At 40.3% G+C, this 27,753-nt stretch overlaps 1 protein-coding gene across 1 annotated transcript in view; it reads right to left on the minus strand.

Moving 5' to 3' along the window:
• Positions 1-27,753, minus strand: part of MTTP (microsomal triglyceride transfer protein) — a 59,112-nt gene that overhangs the window by 5,690 nt on the left and 25,669 nt on the right. The window contains exons 4-15 of the mRNA XM_075285601.1: positions 20,930-21,037; positions 20,149-20,265; positions 18,260-18,399; positions 17,600-17,750; positions 15,816-15,973; positions 14,350-14,518; positions 11,862-11,969; positions 10,463-10,675; positions 9,110-9,321; positions 6,590-6,687; positions 4,170-4,291; positions 1,941-2,168 (exon numbers count right to left, since the gene is read on the minus strand). Of these exons, the coding sequence (XP_075141702.1) occupies positions 1,941-2,168; positions 4,170-4,291; positions 6,590-6,687; positions 9,110-9,321; positions 10,463-10,675; positions 11,862-11,969; positions 14,350-14,518; positions 15,816-15,973; positions 17,600-17,750; positions 18,260-18,399; positions 20,149-20,265; positions 20,930-21,037 (1,824 nt within the window). The remainder of the gene's footprint in view (positions 1-1,940; positions 2,169-4,169; positions 4,292-6,589; positions 6,688-9,109; positions 9,322-10,462; positions 10,676-11,861; positions 11,970-14,349; positions 14,519-15,815; positions 15,974-17,599; positions 17,751-18,259; positions 18,400-20,148; positions 20,266-20,929; positions 21,038-27,753) is intronic.

Below are 27,753 nucleotides of genomic sequence, written 5' to 3' on the forward strand. Positions count from 1 at the left end.
TCTTGTCCAAGTTTCATGTTTTTCCTTAAAGATGACCAGCTCAAAAGATGGCTTTCCTGTTATGTGACCCTGGTGAAGAGCTATCGGTGCAATTACCGATAGCACTTCACTGTCAGAAGGGCATTGCTGGCAGTGTAACTGGGAACGCCCCTCCTGACAGTCTGTCTGCAGCGGTCTACTGTGAGTGTTCCTTACCACCCAGCCATGACGCTGAGCAGTGAAGAATGCCCCACTCCTCTTGACAGTACTCGTCCATAAACTAGTACAGGGAGGGTGTTCCTCACTGCTTAGCATCATGGCTGGGCGGTAAGGAATGCCTCCTAACAGTACAGCGTTGTGGACATACTGTCAGGAGGGGCGTTTCCAGTTACACTGTCAGTATCGACCTTCTGATAGTGAAGAGCTGCGGGTAAATGCACTGATAGCTTTTCACCAGGGGTACATAACGGGAAAGCCAAAAGCTGAATTCAGCACACTGTTGGCTCTCTAGCGGTATATAAAACCTCATGTGCCCCGAGGACATAAAAGGTCCTCTTAAAAGGCTGTATTGTAAGTATGTAAACCACATATTATTTGTGAAACTACAACTAATAGGGCAATATATTATGTGGAGGGATACTATAAGGGCATTATATTTTGTATAGTCACAAAGTATTTTGTATATTTTATATACACGAGTACTGGGGTCTACCATCAAGGCCCCAGGAAGTGCGGTTTTTACCGCGGTACATCGTCTTTCTAGCAATACTTATACTTCTGATGAGCCATAGCGGCGAAACACGTAGAGGAAGCTAACCATTACGCTAGCTAACCATTATACTAGCAGGCAGGGTATCGTAGGATAGAAATGGCATTTCAGCTGAGCATTTAGTGTGGTCACTTTGGGGAGCCATAAGATTAGCTATAGGTTGACCTGACTCACCATCTAGCCTTAGTTACCACCTCTCACTATATACAACTGTATACCTAGGTATACCTGCCCATATGTAATATAACTACTGCTTAGTTGCTAGAATCTAGTTTTGCTGGGAATGCATCTGCTGTCACACCGTTCACTTACTCTCCATTAACAAACACCATATTGGAAGCGAGTTATATAGAGAGGAACGGATGGTATCACATGCCTGTGATAAAAATCCAGGACAATCCCTTAAAGTGCTACAAAGAATCCAATAAAATATATGGCTAAACTACTTATTGATGGTTAGCAAGTCCAGACTTCAGCCTGTACACTAGATCTTTGGATTACACGTTCATATTTCTGTACACTAGTCTGTAGTAATCCCTTGGATTATGCATTTGTATGACAGGTTAGGAATATGTAACATTGATTACTAATAACTGCAAGTGGAACCACTCAAATATTAAACATTCCTTGTATATTTTTGACAAACTGCATGACAGGGTTGCTTGAGTGGTGATATACAATACTGGGAGGTGTTGTGTGATCTGATGTAAAATATAGAGTGAAAACATGTATGCTTGCAAAACGTAACCCTGTGTGAAGGCGAATTAGCAGTAGGAAATGCAATATGAGATAGAATTCAATGAGGTGTTGGAAATGTATACATGGCCATCAGCGTGTCTCATATAGCAGGTATGGAGAAAAGCATGAATATATTGAGAACATCTTTTTTTTTTTTTTAATGTAGATTGAGAGCCCCACATAGAGCTAACAATGTACATTTTTCCCTATCAGTATGTCTTTGGAATATGGGATGGAAATCCATGCAAACACTGGGAGAACATACAAACTCCTTGCAGATGGTTTTTTTTGCCCTTGTCGGGATTTGAACACCAGGACTCCAGCGCTGCTAGGCTGCAGTACTAACCACTGAGCCACCGTGTGGCTCCTTATTGAGAACACTTCTGCCCTGTATCAGATAAAACACATGACAAAATATATGTAAGATAAAATATATGATATATTGCATATTTACCTCAGAGTGATCTGTTAGGAGCACCAACCCTTTCACAACACTTATTGGGTCACCAGTTGCTGAGAACATTTTTGACATCAAATCACTGTATCCTTTAAAGAAGGTTACAGGCCGAAGCTGGACATCAAACAAGATGGCTGACATTCCAGCAAAGGACTCCAGGTCCTCTTCTCCTTCATCAGCAGTGGCAGCTATTAAACTTTCAAGACCTTGAGCTTCAATCACAACCTAAAATAAAGTTTTTAACTATAAGTCCATTGTATCTTTAGGTCTATAGCACTTCTTACCAAACATGTCTGCAGCAAGTTGCAAAAAAGTGAGTGCAACATGATAAGGAAAAAACACAGCAAAATCTGCAACTTAAAAAGCAGCCTATCTGCAGAAGGGCCCTCAGCCTAAAGCATGGAAACTCTGCATAATGATACCTGGGGAATAATAATCTTCATGGGAAAGACTACACATATTTTCTTTCCTAAGAGCAATAAACAACTGTAATCTGTTCAGGACATGTTGTAAATTTATAGTATGTAGTTCTAAAGGACCATTCACATCACGTTTTGATGATTAGTATTGTGGATACAAAAAATTGATGCAAAAAATGGAGAAACGCAGATGAAAACTGATGATCATCCTCTTAGTCCTGGTTCACATCTACATTCGGTATTCCGTTTGGGTAATCCGCTTGGGGATCCCCATGACTGGAATAACCAATGCATTGACAAACAGTGAGCCTATGAAAGCACATGGACCCCATAGACTGTAATGGGGAATGTGTATTTTCTGCGTGGTCTTGCACGGAAAGCACACGGACCCCATTAAAATCTCTGGGATACATGTGCTTCAATAGGCTCACTGCTTGTCAAGCGGACTCCCCAAACGGAATACTGAACACAGATGTGAACCGGGCCTTACATGAAATAAATGTTAAATAAAAATAGATCAGTTACTGTAAGACAGAACAATAGGACAAACCAGTGTTTTGTGTCCTGCAAAACAAGAAACAGAAACTGATCCATTTTTATTTAACATTGACTCTATAAATGGATGGTCATCAGTTTCTATCTGCTTTATCTGATTTGTTTGAAAAACTGATCAGTTAAACTGATGGTTAATACATGATGTGAACAGCACCCTAGGTTCAAATTCTAACCCTCCTAAATGCACAGAATGGATTTCCAGCTCATGGGCTTGCAAGGTGCCAAGAGCAAGACAGATGCCATCCACGGACACTGAGGAGAACATGGATGTATCCAATCAACAGCTTTTGCCTTAACTTTTGCAGCTTACAAGCGCACAATGAGCACTCGAAGAGAGAGTAATCCAGCACGCCATAGTACTTGCTGGAAGTTAAAAACTCATATTTTATTCATGGAGACTTACTCCGATAAAAATTGTCAGGATATACATATAACTCCGAGTGCAGATACGGGTGGAATGAGAAGCCTTCTCATTCCACCTGTATCTGCACTCGGAGTTCTACCACGGCGTGCTGGATCACTCTCTCTTCTGTTGACATGTCAGCCTGAACCGGACAGGATTTTTCCGGGCACCTGAGCTCATTGCGCCTTACTACTACTCCCACGCCAGGAACCATAAGAGTTTTTCAAAGTTTTTTATATAGAAGTATTTGGATTTTGAGCACAGGCTGTGACTGTTTTCTATTTGGCTCCATGAGGACTGCCTATATTGGAGCTATGTCTCTGGCTACAAGAGATTCATAGGCCTAGCAGACTCAGATCAGATGTCAGTGGCCGATGTTACTACAGGACAACAGGGGCTGTTTTCCACTTTAATTGGGAATGCAGTGCATGCCCCGGATACAGGGGAAAATGACAATCTAAAATATGAATTTACCTTAGAGAATGAATTTCCCCTAGAGTTGTAGTACATGTAATATATACAAAACACACACACACACACACACACAAAACAGACTGACAAACAATGGACAGGTCAGTCTAATAATATATTAACCAAGACAGAAACAATGTTCTGCATGGGTAGCACCATAAGTAAACATTATGCCTTCATATATGCATTTTACTATTCCTATAGGTGGATTTCAGAAACAAACAGCTGCCGTGCTGCCAATATAACATGAAATACAACATGTCAGGCTACAGATCTTGCCGGAAGTTCTTCGTGTACAGAGCAGAGCCTAAAGGACAAGTCCAGCATGGGAATGCTACAGACTGTTTGGATAATTAAGTTGGATATGTATCTGATTACCTGAATGGCATGCAGCTCAGTGTTTTTGGAATAGACAAAGATATCTATGTTGCTTCTTCTGAGAATGCCAGACCCAGAGTATAGTATATCAAGACTGTATGTTGATGATGAGTCAGGGCCACCTAAAGGAGGAAAGCGTTCATTGAAGTTATCATCACTAGTGAATGCTTATACATTGATTTCATACAAATGCAAATACTGCAACTTCTTCTGAACCAGTGTATGTTCAGAAGAACACTTTCCATATCCATAATGAATCATGTTATCTATAGATGAATAAACATTGATTTCTTGAACAGCATTTAAAGTTAAATACTTAAAATATAGCCTATACCTTAAATGGCATAGGGCTAGTTCACATGGTGCACGGGACCGCGTATTTTGGTCCTGATTTTGATGTGGGAAGCCGCGTTAGAATAGGACCAAAATGTGCCTGCCGCGACTGTCGCAGTTCCCGCTCCAGAGTAGGCCCAAATGAATAGGCCTAGTCCGAGGCGAGGCGGACACCAGGGCTGAATCAGCCGCGGAATCTACCTTAAGAAAGGGCAGCTCGCTTCTTTTTTCCGTGAGCAGAAACCTACCGCTCACGGAAAAAAGGAAGCTAGCGGTCTACATAGACCTCTATTGTGAGGGGGCAGATTCTGAGGTGGATTTGGCGTCAAAATCAGCCCCCTCTTGCCCCATGTGAACGAGCACTTATAACTTAAACAAATACATCCTCTTTCTCTATGCATATAAGTATTTACAATTAGGCCCAGATATATTTATACAGTGCCACAGGTTTTGGCATTTTAGTTATATAATCAATACAGGCGTAAAGTGCAGACTCTCAGCTTTACTTTGAGCATATTAACATCCTAACTCAAGGAATGGTTTAGGAATTACAGCTCTGTGATATGTAGCTGCCTCTTTCCCAGTGGATCAAAGGTAATTGGACAATTACAGTATCTCAAAAGGTATTTAATGGGCTGCCTGGGCTATTCCTTCATTAATCCATCATCAAATAAGTAGGTAAAGGGTCTGGAGTTGATTCGCCAGGTTTGGCGTTTGCATTTGGAAGCTGTTGCTGTGAACCCACAACATACGGTCAAATGAACCCTCAATTGAAGTAAAACAAATCATCATTAGGCTGAAAAAAAAGAAGAAATCCATCAGAGAGATAGCAGAAATGTTAGGGGTGTCCAATTCAAAAGTTTGGTACATTCTGGTAAAAAAAAAGAGCAAACTGGTGAACTGGTGTCTTGGGAACTCAAAAAGACCTGGATGTCCATTGAAGATAACAGTGATGCATGACCACAGAATCCTTTCCATGGACTAGAAAAACCTCTACATAACACCCACCCAAGTGAAGAACACTCTCCAGGAAGTAGGAGTCTACAATACAGTGAAGATTTCATGGGAGCAAATAGAGAGGGTTCACCACAAGGTGCCAACCATTAATAAACCTCAAAAATAGAAAGGCTAGATTAGACTTTGCCAAAAAAAAAAACCTAAAGCACAGTTCTAGAACACCATTCTTTGGACAGATGAAACTAAGATCAACTTATATGAGAATAATGGTGAGAAAGTTTGGAGAAGGCTTCATAATCCAAAGCACACTACATCCTCTGTATAAGATGGCGGATACAGCACGATAGTATGGGCATGCATGGCTTCCAATGGCACTAGGTCATTAGTATTTATTGATGATGTGACAGAAGTCTGAAGTACATACTTTCTGCTCAGATTCAACTACATACCGCAAGCTAATGCATCACAGTACATATGGACAAGGGCCCAAAACATACTCAGATTGCACCCCAGGATTTTTTTAAGGCAAAGAAGTGGAATATTTTGCAACAGCCGAGTCAATCACTAGATCGCAACATGATCGATCATGCCTTTCACTCACTTTAAGGCAGAAAGACCCTAAGCATCACAAAAGAGGAAACCCAAGCTTTGGTGATATCCAGACTTAAGGCAGTCATTGCCTGCAAAGCATTCTCTATAAAGTATTAGAAAAAGAACAATTTATATACGCTAATGTTAATGTGTCCAATTACTTTTGAGCCCCTAACATGAGGAGACTTTGTAGAAAAATGGTTGCAATTCCTAAATGTTTTGCAGACTACTTTTACTAAATCCCTTATATTAAACCTGAAAGTATATACACTTCAATTACATATTAGTCGTTTCATTTCACATCCAATGTGTTGGCATGCAGAGCCCAAATGATGAAGATTGTGTCACTGTCCAAATATTTCTGCATCTATCTATATAACTTGTATATTACATGTAGTCATCTATATTGGACCTATGCTACACATACTAAATGCAATCATTACCAACTTCATATAGCTTTACACACTATACCATAAAATTATGTTTATCCTTGGGACTGTATTTGTAAAGGGATAGGAAACAGAGAATGTCTAACATACGTGTCACATATCCCGAGTAAGCAGATGAGGATCCAGACTTTGAAAAACGATCATAGTTATGAACCTTCATATCCTTCAACACTTGCCGAATGAGCTTACTAAAGTACAGAATAGACATATACATGTTACCAGGAGTAAACAGACTACAGATCCTAGTTCATAATAAGCAACTTTGTTAAAATACTACTTCATTTTATAAGAAGCTTTATACAGATATATACTTATTCACTTATTTAGTGTTCTATAGCTTGAGATGTCACTTTACATTGCATAAGTATGTCCATTATATCCTTTACCCACAATACCTGATTAGATATACTTTGCGGTTATAACCCAGCATATATGCTAGAGTTGGGAGAAGTGGTTAATTTTGATAAATGTTGTTATACAGAATGTCCGACACAGAAATGCACATAGCTTTATTCATACAGTTTTAAGATACAGTTTCAAAATTCCAAATATTCCTTTGTCAAACCCTAGTAGGCGATGGGGGCGCGTTACATCTTGGTAGGCGGTTTCACATATAGCATATGACTGATCTCATGTTTAGATTTGTACTGATGGATGATTTTCTATATGTATGCTATTGATGATCTAGGTATGGAATTTTTTCCATTATAGATAACAGCTTAGCACATTATTGTGTAGCCTGTAATTACTGAATACCATTTGTACGTCCTACATATTACTGACTTCTATTGGTATATCATATGACGTGTTCAATTACCGATCCCACCTTGATGTATTTTCATTGTGGCGCTGCTTAGCCCTATATTCCCCCTTTTTATCTATTGTGTATCATATGTTTTTTTTTTAAATTAATTATTTAATAAATGATGACTTATTTTTTCTTACATGTGGATTTCTTGATTCAGTTGTCAGTATTAAGGTGGTTTTCTGAAGATATGTGTACGAAATCCTCACCATATGATGTCATCATAGCTCGGACATAATTTGCTTGCATTGTCATTATTTTGTCCAGCTCTGTGTTGCACTATGTTTTTATGCTTGACAAGATTTCTAGGTGGACCACAGTTTGTGTCCCTTCTCAACCATTGGAGAGAATTTGCTATCAGTTAGTGCCAGCAGATGAATGGATTAAAGGGAACCTCTTATCAGGAAAATACAATGCAATATCCAGGCATCATGTTATACTTGAGGAGTAGCTGGGAAGATTGATGTATAGGTTTATGGGGAAAAAAAATCTGAATAATTTATATTTAAAGGGATCCTATCATTTAAACACCTTTTTTTTCTGCGCATGCCCACAGGCCACAAGAAAATGGCCGCTTACTTACTGTGTAAGCGGCCATTTTTCTTGTGGCCGTGGGCATGTGCAGTAGCCTCTGCCCAAGGCCCAAGGCCTACAAGTTTCAAAGCCTGCGCCGGAAGTAGTCACAGGAAGATGACGTTCCTGACAAAGATGGAGGCGGCGCTGGAGAGTTCTCTGGCAGCATTGGGGACTCCCCCAGTGCTGTTTGAGCGCTGGGGCCTGCCCCCAGTGCTGCGATAGAACTCATTTGCATACCACCGAAAAACGGTATTTCAAGCGAATGGCGGCCCGGAGAAGACCTCTAAAGTTAGAAGACGAATAGCCTTTCTTAAGACTATTCCGATGTGGTAGGGGGAAAAAAACATGTGTTTAAATGATGGAATCCCTTTAATCCATTTAAATTTCTACTTTTCCTTTGCTCTAATGCCAAGAAGGCAGTCCTATTAGTGACTGACAGCTATATCTGTATGCTTAGTCTTAGAATTCAACTGTCAATTACTGATAGGTAAAGACTTCATAGTTAAGAAAGAGGAGGTATTTCAATGGATAAATGACAAGTTATACTAAATCATTTCCCACAAAACTGTATATCAATCTGCTCAGTTTCTCCTGCTCTATAACATCATGCCTGCAGACTCCACTGCATTTCTCTGGTGATAGTTTTTCTTTAAGACTAGAGTACAAAATGCCAGTCTTAATAAATCCCCTTCTGTCTATGGTCATACCACTTTGTTGCAAGCTGTATGTTAGTAATTACTGTGTTCACACAAAAAGTAGATTTCTCAATGAGAAACTTTTCTGCTGCCCAGTATGAGAAACATGATCCATCCAGAGTCAGAAGTCAGAGAGGGCATGAGAAGAGCTAGGGAGCAATAGAGATTAGAGACATGTGATGTCCCATACTACAGGGAGGACAAAAAAGGTAAATAAGCACACATCCAGTATATGAGGCTTTACATAAGCGGGAGGTAAACATTCAGTGAATGCATCTCAGACTACCTTTCAGTTGAAAAATGAAAAAAAAAACAACAATATCACTGTGAATATTATTTCAAACAAAAAAAAATATTTAACTGCTGTAGGTAATCCTGTAAAAAGGGATGTAATGGTTCTCTTCAAAACAATATTAACAGATTCCCTTAAAGCATTGTATGTAGCTTGCTCTATGGTACCAAGAGCAACTGATGGTTGCCATCCTGTAGTTTCCTTATCAGCACTGCTTTCAGTAAATTCATATATTTATGTACCTGGCTGGCATCTCAAACTGAAGAATATCCTGAAACACAGAGAGCATATACTTGTTCATCTCTAGTGGGAGCTCGCCAATAGAAAGAAGCAGATTCTTAACTTCCATGTATGTAGGCCGGCTGTTCAGTATAATATCTGCTGCCGTCGTTCTTACGGTTTTCTCATGTATTTTATAATTCTGGTGGTAGATTCTGTTCATGACCTTTTTTACCTAGTTTAGCAAGAAAAATATTTTAGCAAAGGCATGAAAAAAGGCATCTTTTTTTAAGGTCACCACTTTACAGGTTACATATTATTCATCTACATAAAAAAGTCCTTCTGTACTCGGACCCCACAGCTGTTCTGTATGCTTCCAACATCATATGAAGGCTTTTTCTGTTGGATTTTATATTACTATGACAAAAGAAAATGTCATAGCATGCTCCATCACATGCTGTCTCAGGGCTATGTCCGATGGCAGCACCTGATGGAGCCTCATACAGGGATCTGCATGATGCTAAGGCTTTTGAACATTTTGCATTATATGGATAGTACTGACCCGTAACTACACCCGGTATATTAGCCCAAGCTTCATTCACAATTTGTAAGGCTTCAGACCTAAATTCCCTCACCATTGTTTGCTAGCTCAGTGTCTACACAGAACCTTCTTTGGTGAAATGTGTTTTGGTAAATGTATGGGTTACTCAGGGCACTGAACAGTAATCCAATAAAAGAAAACCTCTCCAACTGTAACAGGAAATGTGTCACCAGAAAACAACTTATTTTTTAAACCAAGTTTTTATGTTAAACATATTTTGTAAGAATATTTGATGTTTTTAAAAAAAAGAAAAAAAATTTTTTCCATGTCACTTAAAATTTTTTAAGGCTAGAGCTACTGCCGTCGTGTCGTGTGATCGACGATTGTAAATCTGGTGCACTTTTAGACTGTCTGATGTAAAGCTGGTCATACACATTAGTTGTGTGTATGAACGGAATCCACTATTTTCTATGGGTTCAGCTGAATTTCTAATGTGCGCAGTTATTGGTGCAAAAAAAGCACCAGGGAAGGTGGGAGGGGAATCAAATTTTTAGTGAGTTTGCCACCTGGTATTCGACTCAAATCGAACATCTCGAACAGCCTGATATCCGATCGAACATGTACTCGATCGAACGCTGTTCGCTCATCTCTACAGAACACCATTCACCTTGCAGGTACTGAAAAATGCAGTATTTCTTGCCATGGTGTTTGCGCTGTAGCCACAATGCTGCCTTTTCGCAACATGGGGCCCCAGCCTTAGATTTCTTTCCGTTCATTCATTAGCATTTTGTAAAATGACAAAAATAAACTATAAATACTTCATTTTCTAATTTACCTCATCAGTGATGAAGGAGATATGATATTTCTGGAGGGCACTGATAGCAATGCTGCTGACAGGCCCTTCCCCAGATTCTGAATATTTCAACAGCAGTGGAATTCCTTCTGGCAGATTGGCATTTTTCAGCGCTAGAAGATACATTGTAACATCAGAGGGTTTATCCGCCTTTTGTAAACCATCCAAAATTAACTTTTTAGCCTCCAAAACTGCCTGCAAAGCAAAAAATACAGATGACATAATATCCATGCTTCCACGCTTTTTTTCATTGTTAGCTGTTCCCACAAATCTAACACAGCAGGAAGGATTTTACTTGGTGTAGTATAAAACCTCTAAAACCAATATGGGTTGCTCGTCAGCAGGTACTAACTATGTCTTTTAATTGCAGCTGCCAAATTCACAGGTTATGTAGTTAAAGACTACAAAGATATTACAAAGTGTATATAAATTAACTAAATTAAAGGGGCTCTATCATTGGGAAAAGTCATTTTTAACTAATCATATACTTGCATAGCCTTTAGAAAGGCTATTCCACACACACCTTTTGTATGTTAATTGCCTCAGTAGGTTTTGAATGAGCCCGTTTTTATTCTTATGCTAATTAGTATCCACCGTGCACTCCGGAAGTCTCAGCGAGCACTGTCTGCTATGTGTACAGCACAAGCTGCTGCGGCTGATTCATCTCCATGCTCTCACACACACAGCAGACAGGGCTCGATGGAGACTAATTAGCATATAAATAAAAACTCTCTCATTCAAAAACTACTGAGGCGATTAACCTACAAAAGGTATGTGTGGAATAGCCTTTGTAAAGGCTATGCAAGTATGCGCTTAGTTAAAAATGATTTTTCCCAATGATAGAGACCCTTTAAAGGGAGTCTGTCAGCAGTAAATTTGTTTTCAACTTAATCCCAGTACCTTGTAGAGGTGATTCTACATTTTCCAACTTTGAGTTGCATTTTCATGTAAATCACTGTTATATTAATATGCAAATAAGGAACAAAAGTTTTTTTGTCTGGGAATCTAGAGCAAACAAAGGAACTCCCTAAAGCACTTTTGCCTCTCATTTGATCTGAATAAAATGGCGAGTTACATGAAAATGGGGCTCCAAGTGAATAACAGAGGCATATTGGGAAAGTGAAGAATCACCTCTACAAGGTACTGGGATTATATGCATGTCCAATTTACTGCGGACAGACTCCCTTTTAGGTAATTTTTCTTTTTCTATTGTAATAAATGGATTTTTTTTTCATTTTCCAAATACCCATATACAAAGTTTTAGCATGGCTTACATATTTAACAAGTACTTACACCCAAAAAGAAACCACCCCACCAAAGAATGCCACAAACACCCCCTATACACATACACATGCACACTAGAATGTAATGCAGTATTTACTGGTAATTCAGAGCCCGTAGCCTGGTGGAGTTTCTTGATGAGGGCACCAATGATAATAACCACCGTTTCTCTTATCTCATCATTTGCTATCTTTTCTTTATACTTGTCCTGTAAGGTGATATAAAAAGGGAGCAATAAATAACTGAAATTATGCAGAAATATTTCAATATTGTGGTAAAGAAATATGACATCTTCTAAGTCTATTATTATTATTTTACAGTAATATAGGAGATAAAGACATTACAACATAATTGCAACCTCTTCTTTCTACATCCCATCCTAGCGCAGAAGAGTCTGTAGCTTATTTACCCAGCATAGATGAGTGGTGGAGACAGCCTAAATCAGGACCCGTATCTCTACTATATACAATTATTATAGAAATTACACTATATAAGTATTGTAATTGTTCCGCTAAGAAAATATGAAGCTTTAAGCTCAAGGCAAGAGTGCACCAACCTATATGAGCCATTTATAGACCTGTAACTAGAGATGAGCGAACAGTGTTCTATTGAACACATGTTCGATCGGATATCAGGCTGTTCGATGTGTTTGATTCGAATCGAACATCACGTGGCAAACTCCAAAAAAATTCGATTCCCCTCCCACTATCCCTGGCGCTTTTTTTGCACCAATAACAGCGCAGGGGAGGTGGGACAGGAACTACGACACCGGAGGCATCGAAAAAAATCGGAAAAAGTTATTGGCTGCCGAAATCAGGTGACCTCCATTTTAGACGAATAGTGGATTTCAAATCCGGGTCATATGAGAATGTGAACTTTGTGACTATGAGACAGGGATAGCTGTACAGGCAGGGATAGCTAGGGATAACCTTTATTTAGGTAGGAATGTTATTAAAAATAACTTTTTGGGGCTCTATCGGGTGTGTAATTGTGATTTTTGTGACAAACTTTTTCCAATAGGAATGCATTGGACAGCGCTGATTGGCCAGAGTACGGAACTCGACCAATCAGCGCTGGCTCTGCTGGAGGAGGCGGAGTCTAAGATCGCTCCACACCAGTCTCCATTCAGGTCCGACCTTAGACTCCGCCTCCTCCGGCAGAGCCAGCGCTGATTGGCCGAAGGCTGGCCAATGCATTTCTATGCGAATGCAGAGACTTAGCAGTGCTGAGCCAGTTCTGCTCAACTACACATCTGATGTAGCATCTGATATAGCATCTGATGTAGCATCTGATGTAGCAGAGCCGAGGGTGCACTAGAACCCCTGTGCAAACTCAGCTCACGCTAATAGAATGCATTGGCCAGCGCTGATTGGCCAATGCATTCTATTAGCCCGATGAAGTAGAGCTGAATGTGTGTGCTTAGCACACACATTCAGCTCTACTTCATTGGGCTAATAGAATGCATTGGCCAGCGCTGATTGGCCAGAGTACGGAATTCGACCAATCAGCGCTGGCTCTGCTGGAGGAGGCGGAGTCTAAGGTCGGACCTGAATGGAGACTGGTGTGGAGCGATCTTAGACTCCGCCTCCTCCAGCAGAGCCAGCGCTGATTGGTCGAATTCCGTACTCTAGCCAATCAGCGCTGGCCAATGCATTCTATTAGCCCGATGAAGTAGAGCTGAATGTGTGTGCTAAGCACACACATTCAGCTCTACTTCATCGGGCTAATAGAATGCATTGGCCAATAAGCGCTGGCCAATGCATTCTATTAGCGTGAGCTGAGTTTGCACAGGGGTTCTAGTGCACCCTCGGCTCTGCTACATCAGATGCTACATCAGATGCTACATCAGATGTAGTAGAGCCGAGTGTGCATCAGATGTGTAGGTGAGCAGAACTGGCTCAGCACTGCTAAGTCTCTGCATTCGCATAGGAATGCATTGGCCAGCCTTCGGCCAATCAGCGCTGGCTCTGCCAGAGGAGGCGGAGTCTAAGGTCGGACCTGAATGGAGACTGGTGTGGAGCGATCTTAGACTCCGCCTCCTCCAGCAGAGCCAGCGCTGATTGGTCGAATTCCGTACTCTGGCCAATCAGCGCTGGCCAATGCATTTCTATGGGGAAAAGTTAGCTTGCGAAAATCGCAAGCTGACAGGGATTTCCATGAAATAAAGTGACTTTTATGCCCCCAGACATGCTTCCCCTGCTGTCCCAGTGTCATTCCAGGGTGTTGGTATCATTTCCTGGGGTGTCATAGTGGACTTGGTGACCCTCCAGACACGGATTTGGGTTTCCCCCTTAACGAGTATATGTTCCCCATAGACTATAATGGGGTTCGAAACCCGTTCGAACACTCGAACAGTGAGCGGCTGTTCGAATCGAATTTCGAACCTCGAACATTTTAGTGTTCGCTCATCTCTACCTGTAACCTCTACTGCAATTTGAGTTATCTTAGAAGATGCCTCGAAGATGATAGGTGGTCAGTTAATATTCTGAGCACTATTCTATGAAAGCCCTTTATATTGTAGGTTGTAATCTTTATCAAATACTTATTTTGTCAGATTTTTTTGCTTATCACTAGCAAAGTAAACTTACCAGCAAAGTTCTCAACATGCTTTCATCTGGATGTGAGGCAAGGCCACTGGCATATAGAAACCTCTCCTGTAACAGAGGTCTAGTTCCATTCTTAAAGTCCAAAATCTCCAAGAGTGCCGCAAGAGCATCAGGTGTTTGAGCAAAGGTTACAGCATCAACCAGCTGAGGACTGAGGGGAGAGCATAGTTACAGCATAAAGGAAGCCATGTTTCAGGTGGTAATGCACATGAGGTTCACATTACCTCTCTCCTCCATAACCACTCCACTTCTGCAGTGTTCTTGGTTGTTATTATTAGATATTTCATTTTTAGTATTCTTTGATTTTGCGCCGTAGCGCATATGGCCATTTTTTGTGTTACGTTGTTCAGTTGAATAACTCTATTGCATTGACTATTGTTCAGGATTTTTTGTTTAGCACTCATGTTGTTTAGGATTGTAGCGTATACTTTATTGCATAACAAGCATAGGAAATTTGCAACAAGTTTTCACACACTGGGGGGGAATTTATTAACCCATTAACACATGTTTTCAGATTGATAATGTGGTGCAAATTTGGGACACCACCCTTTCTTGTGCCAAAGATGTGCCATATCTTTAATATAACTCATGTGCCACATATTTATTATAACTCACACCAGAAAAATGGTGTGAGCCATATAATAAATCTACGGGTGTAGATTTCATACTAGAGCATGGACATGCACATGACTGGTGTAAGAAAAGCTAAATAAATTCCCCACAATATTCTTATTCAATCAATATACATAATATATGTATTTTTTAGATTCAGTATCCTCATTCTATTCATTAATTGCTAGTGGTCCACCTTATTCTATTTAGGGTTAGGTTTCCCAGCATATTTTGACGGGGCTCTTGTTTATTTCTAGAGTACCAACATGTATTTTTTTTTAATTGGCTTTAATCTTTATGTGCGGTTTTGCCGTTTCCTTACTTTTGGTATAGGACTATACTTTTGGTATAGTTTTTTATGTTGGTACCCCCCTTCGGTCTCCGAATATTATACTCTGGGGTCTGAAAAGACCCCAGAGTATAATAACTGTTCATGGGTGTCCACAGTGGAGCATAATAGTGTGTGTAGGGACCACTATGGGACATAATACTGTGCTTAGGGGCCACTGTGTGGCATAATACTGTGTGAAGGGACCACTATGGGGCATAATAGTGTGTACAGGGGCCACTATGGGGCATAATAGAGAGCGCAGGCATGCAGGCGGGGTCAGTCAGGGTCTTCGGTAAGCGTCGGTCGGGAGGGGGACCATGTCAAAAATTCGCCAAGGAGTCCCGCCGTTCCTAGTTATGCCACTGGTCATAGATTCAACATCTGTTAGTTTCCTCAAAGCATTTTAATCATTTAGAATCATTCACATATAGTATGACTATAAAGTGGTTTGCACCTGAAAAAGTGTGTACAGGACCACAGAACTGTAAATAGGACTAATACTCACAGAACATCATCCTTTTCTGACTTGAGAAGTGTCACAATGTCTGACTTTCCAGCTCTTCGAAGACTCTGAATTAGATGCAAAAAACTACGTGCTGCACTGGCTTTTGAAAGATTTTCAGGTTCCAGATACTTGCGAATAGTCTTCCATTGCTGCATCAACTAAAATATTTTTGGAAAAATTATCATAAATTATAATCACACAAATAAATTCTTTAGATTTAGTCATTTATCACTTAAAGAGGACCTTTCATGTCCTGGGGCACATGCAGTTTTATACGCCGCTAGAAAGCCGGCAGTGCGCTGAATTCAGCACACTGTCGACTTTCCCGTTATGTGCCCCGGGGCAAGAGATATTGGTGCCTTTACCAATACCTCTTCACTATCAGAAGGGTGTTTATGACAGTCTAGCTGGGCTGTGAGGAACGCCCCCCCATCCCCGACTGTACTGTTCATAGCCCTGTAGTGTCAGAGGGGCGTTCCTTACTGCCCAACTGTGACGTTGAGCTGTCCATAGACTAGTACTGGGGGCGTTCCTCACAGCTCAGCATCACGGCTGGGTGGTAAGGACACTCTGACACTACAGGGCTATGGACAGTACAGATGGGGTGGGGGGGGGGGGTAAGGAGGGAAGGGCGTTCCTTACAGCCCGGCTAAACTGTCAGAAACACCCTTCTGACAGTAAAGAGATATTGGTAAATCGATATCTCTTGCTCCGGTGCACATAATGAGAAAACCGTTCAGCGCACTGTCGGCTTTCTAGCGGTATATAAAACCGCATGTGCCCGAGGACATGAAAGGTCCTCTTTAAAGAGGTTGTCCAGGAGTTTACATTAATTTACCTGATCCGAAGGACTCTTGATCATAGACCCAGGGGTTGCAACCAGGGGTGAACCTTCCTTTTTGCCGCCCGAGGCGGACGACAGAAAGCTTGGCTGCATTCGCAGGCAGACAGCAGGCAGGGAGAGGACCTGCTCTCTGCCTGAGCGTGAGGGGAGGCCGCTGGAGTAGCGCTGCTCCAGCAGCCTCCCCAATCCACCGCTCGGTGCTAAGCCAGTCCAGGACAGCTTGTCCTGGACTGGCTTAGGTAAACAAAAATGCCGCCATCCCTGGGGCCGTGGCATAGCGCCGCCTGAAGCGGTCGCTTCAGGTCGCCTCATGGGAGGTTCGGCACTGGTTGCAACCCGCAGGTTAAGTGATTGGAACCAGCATTTCAACCCCTAGGTTGATCTGCCAGTCACTCTTCTTCCTCCCTCTCTCCCTGATCTCAAAGGTAATTATATATAATTATAGGGTCTGGCATATTCAGCCTGCTTCCATAGCACAGGCAGAGCAATGAGTGACCTGGGGTTGGAACGCTGATTTCGATCTCTTGACCTGGGAGTTGAAACCAGACCAGAAACCCCAGGTCCAGTTCAAAGATTCCGCTGGATCAGGCAAGTTAAACTAAACTCCCAAGACAACCCCTTTAAAACCATAAAAAGAAGCTAACGCCTGGAAAATCTTTGGGCGGAACTTAAGTCAGTCTTACTCCATACCGCATTGGAGGAAGATGCAATGTATTTACAGTACAGTACAACAGTCAAACTGTGGAAGCCAACACCACCTCTCACTAATCCCGATCCACTTTTCAGAAATGCACAACCGTCCTCAGTTGCAAATGATTTTAAATAACAGGTAATTGGCATATTATAGTATTCTATAGTTTTATTCTACTATAGATATTCCTATACATTTTTCTTACAATGTAGACATTTGAATTTTAAAGATGAGATGAATTGTACTCACCGTGGGACAGCTTTTACACTCTGATTTGACCTGATCAGCCACTAGGGGAGTGGCTATATATTTAGGATCTACCGCCTTTACTACACTGGACAGCTGCTTTCCAGCAAGTTCTTTAGGTCCGGCGTTACTAGATTTTAGCTCGAGTTTTTGTCTACAAGTAAAGAAATAAAACAATAAAGAATTAACCAAAAATAACTAAAGAAAAACAAACTAACAAAACAGATTGTAAACAATTAAAATGGATCTAATATTGTATGGCATATCTGTAGCTAACCCATAACATTAAGTTATATAAATATGTAGGGATATAAATAGGGCGCTTTATCAAGAGGTACCTAACATTAAAAATAGGTAAAAGTGGAGTATGTCATAATTTTGCCACAAAAAACATGTTGCACATCTTTTGCCTGTATTAAAATAATTTGTCATTGGCTACTGTTGATGTAGTTGCAGATTGGAATTCAGAGGTGTCTATGGCAGTACCCCTACACCTGACAGAAAGAAGGAACATGTCCTTTCAACATCTCAGTGGTACATCCTCAGGCTTTGAAATCACATCTCATATCTTACTTGTACAGGTCTCTGAATATATGACATTTTTAAAGTTCTCTTGTGTTTACTAAGGCTTACATTTTACTTTTGGCAACAGAGAAAACTTACCTACAAATAACTTTTGCTGCAATGCTTTCATGTACATTAAGTATTAGCACATGGTTTTCTTCTGCCAACACAGATTTTAAGTTGTCATCTTCAATATGGTAAACTGTACTAGATGTTCCTTTGTTAGAGATGCCCAGGACCTGTCAAATGAGAATATTATTAGCATGTTGACTTAAATACATATGTGTATGAATATAGAATGAACATACAAGATAATCTAGGACTTTATGGCGAACATTGTAACGCTGAAGCTAGGAGTCCATAGGATTGACCTAGAGATACAGTCATGGTCTTAAGTGTTGGCACCCTTGAAATTTTTCCAGAAAATTATTGTAATTAAACATGTTTTGTTGTATACATTTTTATTTCCTTTGTGTGTATTGGAACAACACAAAAAAAAACAAAGAAAAAAAAGCCCAAAATGATATTATTTCATGCAAAACTCCATAAATGGGCTGGACAAAATTACAGTCACTCTGAACTTAATATTTGGTTGCACACCCTATGGAAAAAGTAACTGAAATCAATCCCTTCCTATCACCATCAACAATCTTCTTACACTTCTAAACTGGAATTTTGGGCCACTCTTCTTTTGCAATCTGCTCCAGGTCTCTCATAGTTGAAGGCTGCCTTCTCCCAACAGCAATTTTAAGATCTCTCCACAGGTATTCAATTGCATTTAAATCTAGACTCATTGCTGGCCAGTTCAGAACTGTCCAGCACTTTATTTCCATCCATTTTTGGGTGTTTTTTGAAGTATGTTCGGGGTCATTGTCTTGCTGGAAGACCTAGGATGCAAACCCATCTTTCTGACACTGGGCTCTACATTGTAAAATGAAATTCATGATTAAATCTCTACTATAATTCATCACTGGAGTGCTCCAATTTGTTTTTTATGAATTACGGCTTTGGACCCGAATCAGAAGGGCCCATAGAAACATGAAAGCCGAGTGCTGCATACAAATCTAATATTGCACGCAGTCAAGGCACCCGGTACCAGAGGCAGCAAAACAACCCTAGAACATCTTTGAAACTCCACCATATTTGACTGTTGGTATTGTGTTGTTTTCTTTGTAAGACTCATTCCATCATACACCAGCCTCAATATCAATGATAAGCCTGGGAGCCTTCAGTAGGATCCTGTCTGTTAAGGGAACAATAAAGGGGTTGATGGGGTCAAATTTTTTATTTATTTATTTTTACTTTGGAGGGGGAGTCCTGGCTTGACATTAGTGCTGGGTCTTCGCTGTATAGTTGGCACATGCTGTAACTGCATGACAGATGTCGGGAAGGGGTTAAACTGATAAATAATGCACACTTGTCATGTATGTCACTTTTCTAGATTTGAAGAAACACAACTTTAAAGTCTTATGCAAATGAGGTAGTTGGTAGTTGGGGTGGGCCTTCAGCTGTTGTCACTCAGACCCCTAATATCTTCTGCTTATGTCAACCTGGGCAGTGAGAGTTGATCCACCCACTGCTATGACATCACCCATCCTACTGGAGTAGCAAGAGCAGTGCTTCCAGGGTTGAAGCCCACCCCCAGTGCACCAACTGTATCATTAAGTGATACATAAGACTTCAAAGTTGTTTTGCTCCAAATATACAGTAGTGACATACATAACATCACATTCTTTATCACTGTAATGTGCTCTGTAGTGGTGCTGGCATTTGAACATGTTTGGGGGAGATGGATCTTCCTCGTGGATCCTCCATAATTCATCACTAAGACAGCCACTTTTTACCAATACTAGTTATGTCAGGACCCCACTACTTTTTATTGAAGGACTGTTACTAATAGCATTAAATTTGCTGGTTCTAATAACACTGGATTCACTGGTACTGATAACATTGTTCATACAGTAATACTTTCCAATGTGCTGTCATACCTTGTTGGAGTTAGTAAACCCAGTTTTGGAGATTCTGCAGCTGTCAAGTTCTTTGACTTTATTCACCTGATTCTGTTTTGTCTTGTATGTAACTTTACAATTTCCAGATACATCGACCTGAAATACACAACCCCGTTATTAAATAGGATCTAAATAACAATTGTAGAGAATCTGCCAGATAAAACCTCTGAATAAAACTATGACATTTGGAGGTAGAATAAAGCAACTTAGAAGTTAGGTGCCCTATAAAGGCTCCATAGAACTTGGAAGTTTTACAGGGGCATAATATGGCCATGTACCTGAGAACTTATTGTTGACATTGGGAAGTTGCTCAAAAGAAAACATTGCTTGACTACTTTTGTTTCTGGCAGCTCTAATGATATTTACATGCAAGATATCAATTTAAATTCCTGGTCATTGTCTAGTATCTGAACTATGGCCACTTTGAGATCCATGTATATTTCATGGTTACATAATTAATAAAAGAAACCTTAGTGCCATTCCTATGGTACATGTAGGTATGTGTGACAGATAAGAAAGTGACCGATCAACACACAGGCTTCACATTCTTTCACAATCCTACACATTGCATTATTCCTTTCCTACCCACCATAAGAATATGATTCTACATATCCTATGTTTTGCTTCCTACATATTATGAAACCTCCTCAGACACTGGAGATGACCTCAGCAGTCCAAGGACTTTTATGGCCTGACTAACTTCCTGCTGGGCCACAAGCTGCCACTTGTGTTAACTGCCCACATCTTCTAAGACTATTACCTCAGTGACTGTACCAGGGTTGAGCTGGATCTGGAATAAGCTTGCCAAGCCTCTCTTGATATTAGTAAGGACTGTAGGTTCATTCGGGTACAGATACAGTGTTTTTACCTACGGAAACAAATGTTTGTTAACCAGAAACTTAATATGATTAACATTACATAAAATTCATGCACACCTTGTAAACTTTCCTTACTATTATTTAGCAGCATACATTGGTACTCTATAAGTGTATAGGTCTATAGGTTTATCACTTATGGATTGTATTTATATAGTAATAGCAACAACATATTCTGCAGCACTGTAAAGGAGGGACCATTGCATATATCGAGCAATGTGTGGGGCTTATATTTCCTAACAGGCATACACACACACTTGAACCAATATCATAAGAAGCCCATTAACTTACTGATAGGGTTTTTGGAGTGTGGGACAAAACAAAGACACAGTGAGAACATAGAAACTCCATTGAGATGCCCTAAGGTTTGGACCCAGTAAGGTATGGGTGCTTACTATTGAGCCACAATACTGCCACATGAATGGGTATGAGCAGCGACCTGATTTCCCTCAAGGATGGTTCTGGCATGTACATGCAGTAAAGTCAGTAAAGTAAGTAAGAAGTCACTTTTCTGCTTTAGTAAATATCTGTACACCCTGTACACATCTGTACACCCTATAAAAGAACAATTACAGATTATCTTTTCTCAGAGCACTGAATTAGGCTGTCCTATTATTATTCCTCCTAAAAACATTTGGCAATTTCCATTCCTTTTGTAAATACAGTTTGTCCATACACATTTTGACTGCTTAGCCAATGTCAGAGTATATAGTAGCATTTACAGGAGGAATGGTAACACTCAGATGTCAATATATTTAAATATTTCTAAGAGGAATAACAGAGGGATGACACAACAGAGAAGAGTTATCTCTGTTATTAGAGAAATGCAAGTATTTCCTAGAAATTCCATGTCAGGAGATCTAATAGGTCCTTTGGAACTGTAAGGGCTAGTTCACACGTGGGCAAAGGGGCGGATTTTGACAACGGATTTCGCTTCAAAATCCGCCCCTTTACAATGGTGGTCTATGCAGACCGCCGGGCTTCTTTTTTTCCGCTAGCGGCGGGCTGCTGCTAGCGGAGAAAAGAAGCGACATGTCCTATCTTCAGGCGGAAGCCACAGCGCGCTGGACCGCGGCTTCCGCCTAGCGGCAGCACCCTCCTATGTTGGCTCATTCATTTGAGCCGACATAGGAGGGGAAAGCTGTGACCGCGATGGTCGCGGCAGGCGGGTTTTGACCAGAGAGAGACGCGGCTCGCAGCGGCTCTCTCTGTGTCAAAACCCGCGAGGACGGTTCACATGTGAACTGACCCTAAAAGCCCCAGCTTGAATTTTTTTGAGTTGATATCTATTGCAGCAACATTTGCTTCCTAGACTTAATAAAACATAATAGTATAAATTTAGGCTTTGTTAAAGGTGCAATATTAGTGTATACCAAATGCAACAAAGTATATCTGCTTTTGTGTACAGCAAGGTGCCAGAAAATGAGCAAGGAAAATGATGATATCTCTCTCGGGTCAATAAAAAAATGTTTATTAATATTTTAATTTACTGTTGTGCCAAGAATTTATACTATGATATAGGTAATGATGTGTCTTCAGTTCAGGAGTCTTTGAACTACTCTTTTATCTGCTGTTATGTGTTGCTTTACACTTAAGGACTTTGTATCCTTTCCTCCTGCATGACTGTAACATACAGCATGACCTTGCAACATAGGACAGACATGACTACTATTGAAATACTATTTTAAAGTACAATAAATCACTTTCCATAAACTTTTAATAAATTTTTACTCTAGGGCTTCCCTGGACTGGCATTATATGGAGAATAGCTTCATAAGGAGATCATGTGGCATTTGTATGAAACTACAAAGGGAGTACTTTAGTAGTAGCCCATGTGTGGCATAGACATGTCTACAGTACCTACGTGCAGCAGACTGCCAGAAGTAGCATTTAAAATACACACACACACATATATATATATATATATATATATATATATATATATATATATATATATATATATATATATATATATAGTATTTTAATAGCAAATTATTACAAGGTTATTTAATCCTTTGTAACATGGTCACTCATGACCAGACAGTCCCTTTACGTTGACTTATGTCTTTACTAGAGTGTGTTGCTACTAAGACTTTCAGGTGAAAAGATAGAAAAGGATAGGTGAGTGCACTCCAGGACTGTCACCTTACTGTCACTTCTACGGATGAAGATAACAAGCATAGTATCTTGATCTAAATGATAAATGTTTTAAGCTGATGTATGTTTCCAGAGCTTTAACATAACACATAAGGTTCAACATAGCAGATAAATTAGAGCTAACCAACAGGTCAATTCATATAGAGCTGTTTTATGGACCACATAGGATACGTAACCCTATAATTATAGGCAAAGGCTACCATATTTGGTGTCACAACACATCTAAAGATACAAGGGATTATCCATACCTCCCAACCGTTCCAGATTCAGTGCTACAGTTCCGGATTTCGTGTCCTGTCCCACTGTCCTGGTCAGTGGCAGGTATGTCCCAGTTTCAACTCATCTGCACCTGGAGAGCGCATATGAGTTAAATACAATGATGAAGCAGGAGCCGTCTGAGACCGCTCCTGCTTCACCACTGTGACCCTGGCGCTGTAGACTCAATTTAATGACGTCACTCACATCATGCCTGTGGCTCCCTAGAATGCTCCAGGAGAAGAGACTGTGCATAGAGAACAGAGGGTGAGTGAGGATAGGTGAGGATATGTGTTTTATTATGTTAAACTTTGGAGAGGGACATATCCGCCTTTAGGTTCCCCCCATTTAATTTCACCCTCCAGCTACCCCTACGGTTTAATGCCCCCCTCTAGCTGCCCCCAGTTTAAGGTCACCCTCCAGTCACCTTTGTGACTTGTAATGTCACAGAAGTTCACCTGACTAAAGCCCATTTGTGAGGTCAGAGTAGCATACTGGTTAAAAACACTGTTATAATGTCACAGTAGTTTAAATTAAACTGACTTGTGATGTCACAGTAGGTTACTTGACTAAATCACCTGCCACAGCAGTTACCTGTCCTAAGAAATTGAGATGTCACAACAGTTACCTAACAGAAACACAGCTGTAATGTCAGCAGCTTACCTGACATGCGCACAGTTATGATGTCACAGAATCTTATAGGATTGTATCACTGGTAACTTATCTAAGGGCAGACACTCACAACAAAGGGCCCCAATGTAAGTACCAAATTGCTGACTTGCAACTACATAACACGACTTGTGAGTAAAATAGTCACAAGTGGCGTTTCTGCGCCAACCACATCACTTTTCTGAAAGCGGGTAGGGGCAGGACAGGGCGTGGGCAGTATCACTGCCAGTACCATATTCATTATCATTTATCATTGGGCATAGATGATGACAGAATCTAAATTTGCTCTTAGGCATAAGGGCACCATGGGGAAGGGCCTGATTCATGAGGAGCAACCTCACACAGCTGGTGTTATACTTACAGGTTTGTTTGCCTGTAATGGCACTGAACATGCTTGAAGGGAAACAGTCAGCAGCCTCAACACTTTCAAAGATGCCTTTCTTATTATGCACCATTTTCATGAAAATCTGAATTTTATTGTGAAAATTAGTTAAAAAGGGATTTAGCAGCATTTGTACTCCTGCTTTAGATAATGACCCCTAACTGCTGCCCAGTTCCTCCCCCTGTTGCTTTAGAGACATCTTTTACTTTGTCTGCAGTTAGGGCAGTAATCTGGAGTGAAGACTGAAGCCCTGGCAGGAGAAGAAATGCCCCTAAATGTACTTTCAGCTAATTTGTATAAGAATAAAACCCTGATTTTCAAGAAAATAGAGCTGCAATGCAAAACAAGAAAGGCATCTTTGGGAAGAGTAGAAGCAAGACAACAAGGTAGCGTCATTAGTGTGATACAGATTTTCCTGCCGGCAGACTCCATACAATTACTCCTCAGGGCACAAGTTCTGGTAGGGGTAGTCTGTTCTAGTGAATGGTGAGGGTCTTAAAGGGTTTGTCTACAGGATAGAGGATAGGTGTTTAATCAGTGGAGGTTTGACTCCTAGGACCCACACCAATCATAAGAATGGATGCCCTTCAGCTGCTAGTGGAGCCATCTTTACTTGACTTCTAGAGATAGCAGAGCAGTGTACTAGTTATTCTTCAGTAGATGAATGGCCCAGCAATGAGCTCACACAACTTCCTCTCCATTTAGAAAAGAGTGGAAGGCTTCCTCATTCTTGTGATGAATGGTTCTCTCTAATGTTTCTTTCAAAAAATTATGTTTTATCCTTTTTGGGCATAGGTCCTTCTGTTAAATCCTATTCATGCTACTGATAATTTTAAAGCAGGTTTCAGTACAAATAACTTATTGTAATACCAGCAACAGCTGTAATAAGGCGAAGAAAATACCAATGATTGCTTGTTGTACTTGTACTATAATACATTAATGATATCACTCTAAAGACTTCTGCATTGACTGTACTAAAAATGACTTTTACTCTGTTGCCCATTGCTTGCTGTAACTGATCCAGACATGTACTGTATTGTGACATTCAGCTGTGAATGCTGGGCTCCAGTGTCATTTCATTGGTTATTAATATAAGTAATAAAGCATTACGCACCGTTCTAGGAATTACCCTTTGTGCTATCCCAGTGTAACCTCTTGAACGTTACATGACTCATGAACAGCAAAATGAACTTTGAGCTGAAATGAAACTCTGGTTTGAAGCTACTATGCAAAATGCATAAGGAAACGACCAAACTGTCTAAATATAACACTAAACACAAAAAGGTAAGCAAAAAGATACAATGCCAAAACTCTGCTGTAGTATAATTCAGGTCTATCAGCATATCAGAGAGTCTGATATAGCAGAGTCAACTCTGCAACAAAAATAAGTTACTTTATCACAGCCTTCTGCAAAAGGCAAATCCAGAATAATTACTAATAATAGTAATTTTATTACTTTAAAGAAGGACAAAATGTTTTTATGTACATTGCAAGTTTAAAACCAAAATACAAGTATAGAATTTCTTGTGAGGAATTATGGACCTAATAGAAATGCCAGTATAACTACCAAGCATAGTACTCTTCAATATCTGTTATTGAAGAGAAGATTCAGCATTATCTTTAAGGATAACCCACATATGAAAAATGCAGATCAATCTGCAGGCAGCATATTATAGAGCAGGAGGAGTTGAGCAGATTGATATATATATATATATATATATATATATATATATATATATATATATATATATATATACACACACACACTGCATAAATCTCTGCTTTTTCAATATTGAGATATCCAAGACATAGATCTAGTAGTAACTGACAGCTATTTCTGTATGCACAGAAGGGATAGGACCATCATAGAGGGGATAGGACCATCTCCTTGATTTCATAGCATAGAAAGAGTAGAGATTTCAATGGATAAATGACAGGTTATACTAATTTCTTTTTCACAATCCAATATTCTCACAAGTAGAGAACCCAAAGAACTATAAGGGTGCATTCACACGGAGTAAAGTGCTGCGTGATGTGGCACGTATACGCTGCGTGAGATTTTGCGGGCCGTATACGCTCCCATTGATTTCAGTGTGAGCCGGGATCGTATGCGCGGCGTTATTTTGCGGCCGTGATTTTGCAGCCGCAAAATAGCACCGCGTATACGATCCCGGCTCACATTGAAATCAATGGGAGCGTATACGGCCTGCAAAATCTCACACGGCGTATACATGCCACATCATGCAGCACTTTACTCCGTGTGAATGCACCCTAAAACTTACTGTATATACTCGAGTATAAGCCGAATTTTTCAGCCCAGTTTTTGTGCTGAAATAGCCCCCCTCGGCTTATACTCGAGTCAGCAAATTTTTTTTTTTTTTTTTTTTTTTTTTTTTTTTTTTTAGGAGGGTGGGTCTATGACCAGCCACAATATTAATGTATATAATCTCCCATAAAATAGTGCAAAAAATAAAATAAATAAATGTTCTAAATCGCTCCTTTTACTAGAATACATAGAAAAGTAGAAAATGACTGTGAAACACATACACATTAGGTATCCCTGTGTCAGAAAGTGCCCTGTCTACTGAATATAGAGGATCTGCAGTGCTCCTGTTCTGTTGGGAAGGGGTTAATAGGAGCACTGCAGATACACTATATTCAGCCAGACTGAATTCCAAGTGGGGGAAAAAAAGGAAGGGAAGGGACAGACAGACAACCAAAACACCCCTCCCTTTCCCCAGCATCTACTGCACCCAAAAACTCTGACCATTTTAATTTTTGAAATTTTCCAGTAGCTGCTGCATTTCCCCCCCTAGGCTTATACTCGAGTCAATAAGTTTTCCCAGTTTTTTTGTGGTAAAATTAGGGGGGTCGGCTTATATTCGGGTCGGCTTATACTCGAGTATATATGGTATCTTTTAGTGTAAATTATAATAAATATTTAAGACGGTCAAAAAACAACACCAATTTAAGTATACATAACAAAACATGTTGTAGATTAAACAGGAACGGTCTTATCCGGACCTACTGAGAGACGTTGGGGACTCAACAGGACTTGCAGATGAAGGGCTGGTATAATTATACTCTATGTTCTACAGTGACTCCTGTCCTAAGATGGACAGTCCTCAGAGCTCTCCCTGTACCTCCCTATCACATTAGATCAGTTTCCCTTATTTCCTATATTCAAACGCGTTTCATGTCCCAACGGTATGGAGGGGCAATCCTCAGGGGATTTCTAAATGTGAG

The sequence above is a fragment of the Leptodactylus fuscus genome, chromosome 1 (genome assembly GCF_031893055.1).
Source record: "Leptodactylus fuscus isolate aLepFus1 chromosome 1, aLepFus1.hap2, whole genome shotgun sequence".
NCBI lineage: Eukaryota > Metazoa > Chordata > Amphibia > Anura > Leptodactylidae > Leptodactylus > Leptodactylus fuscus.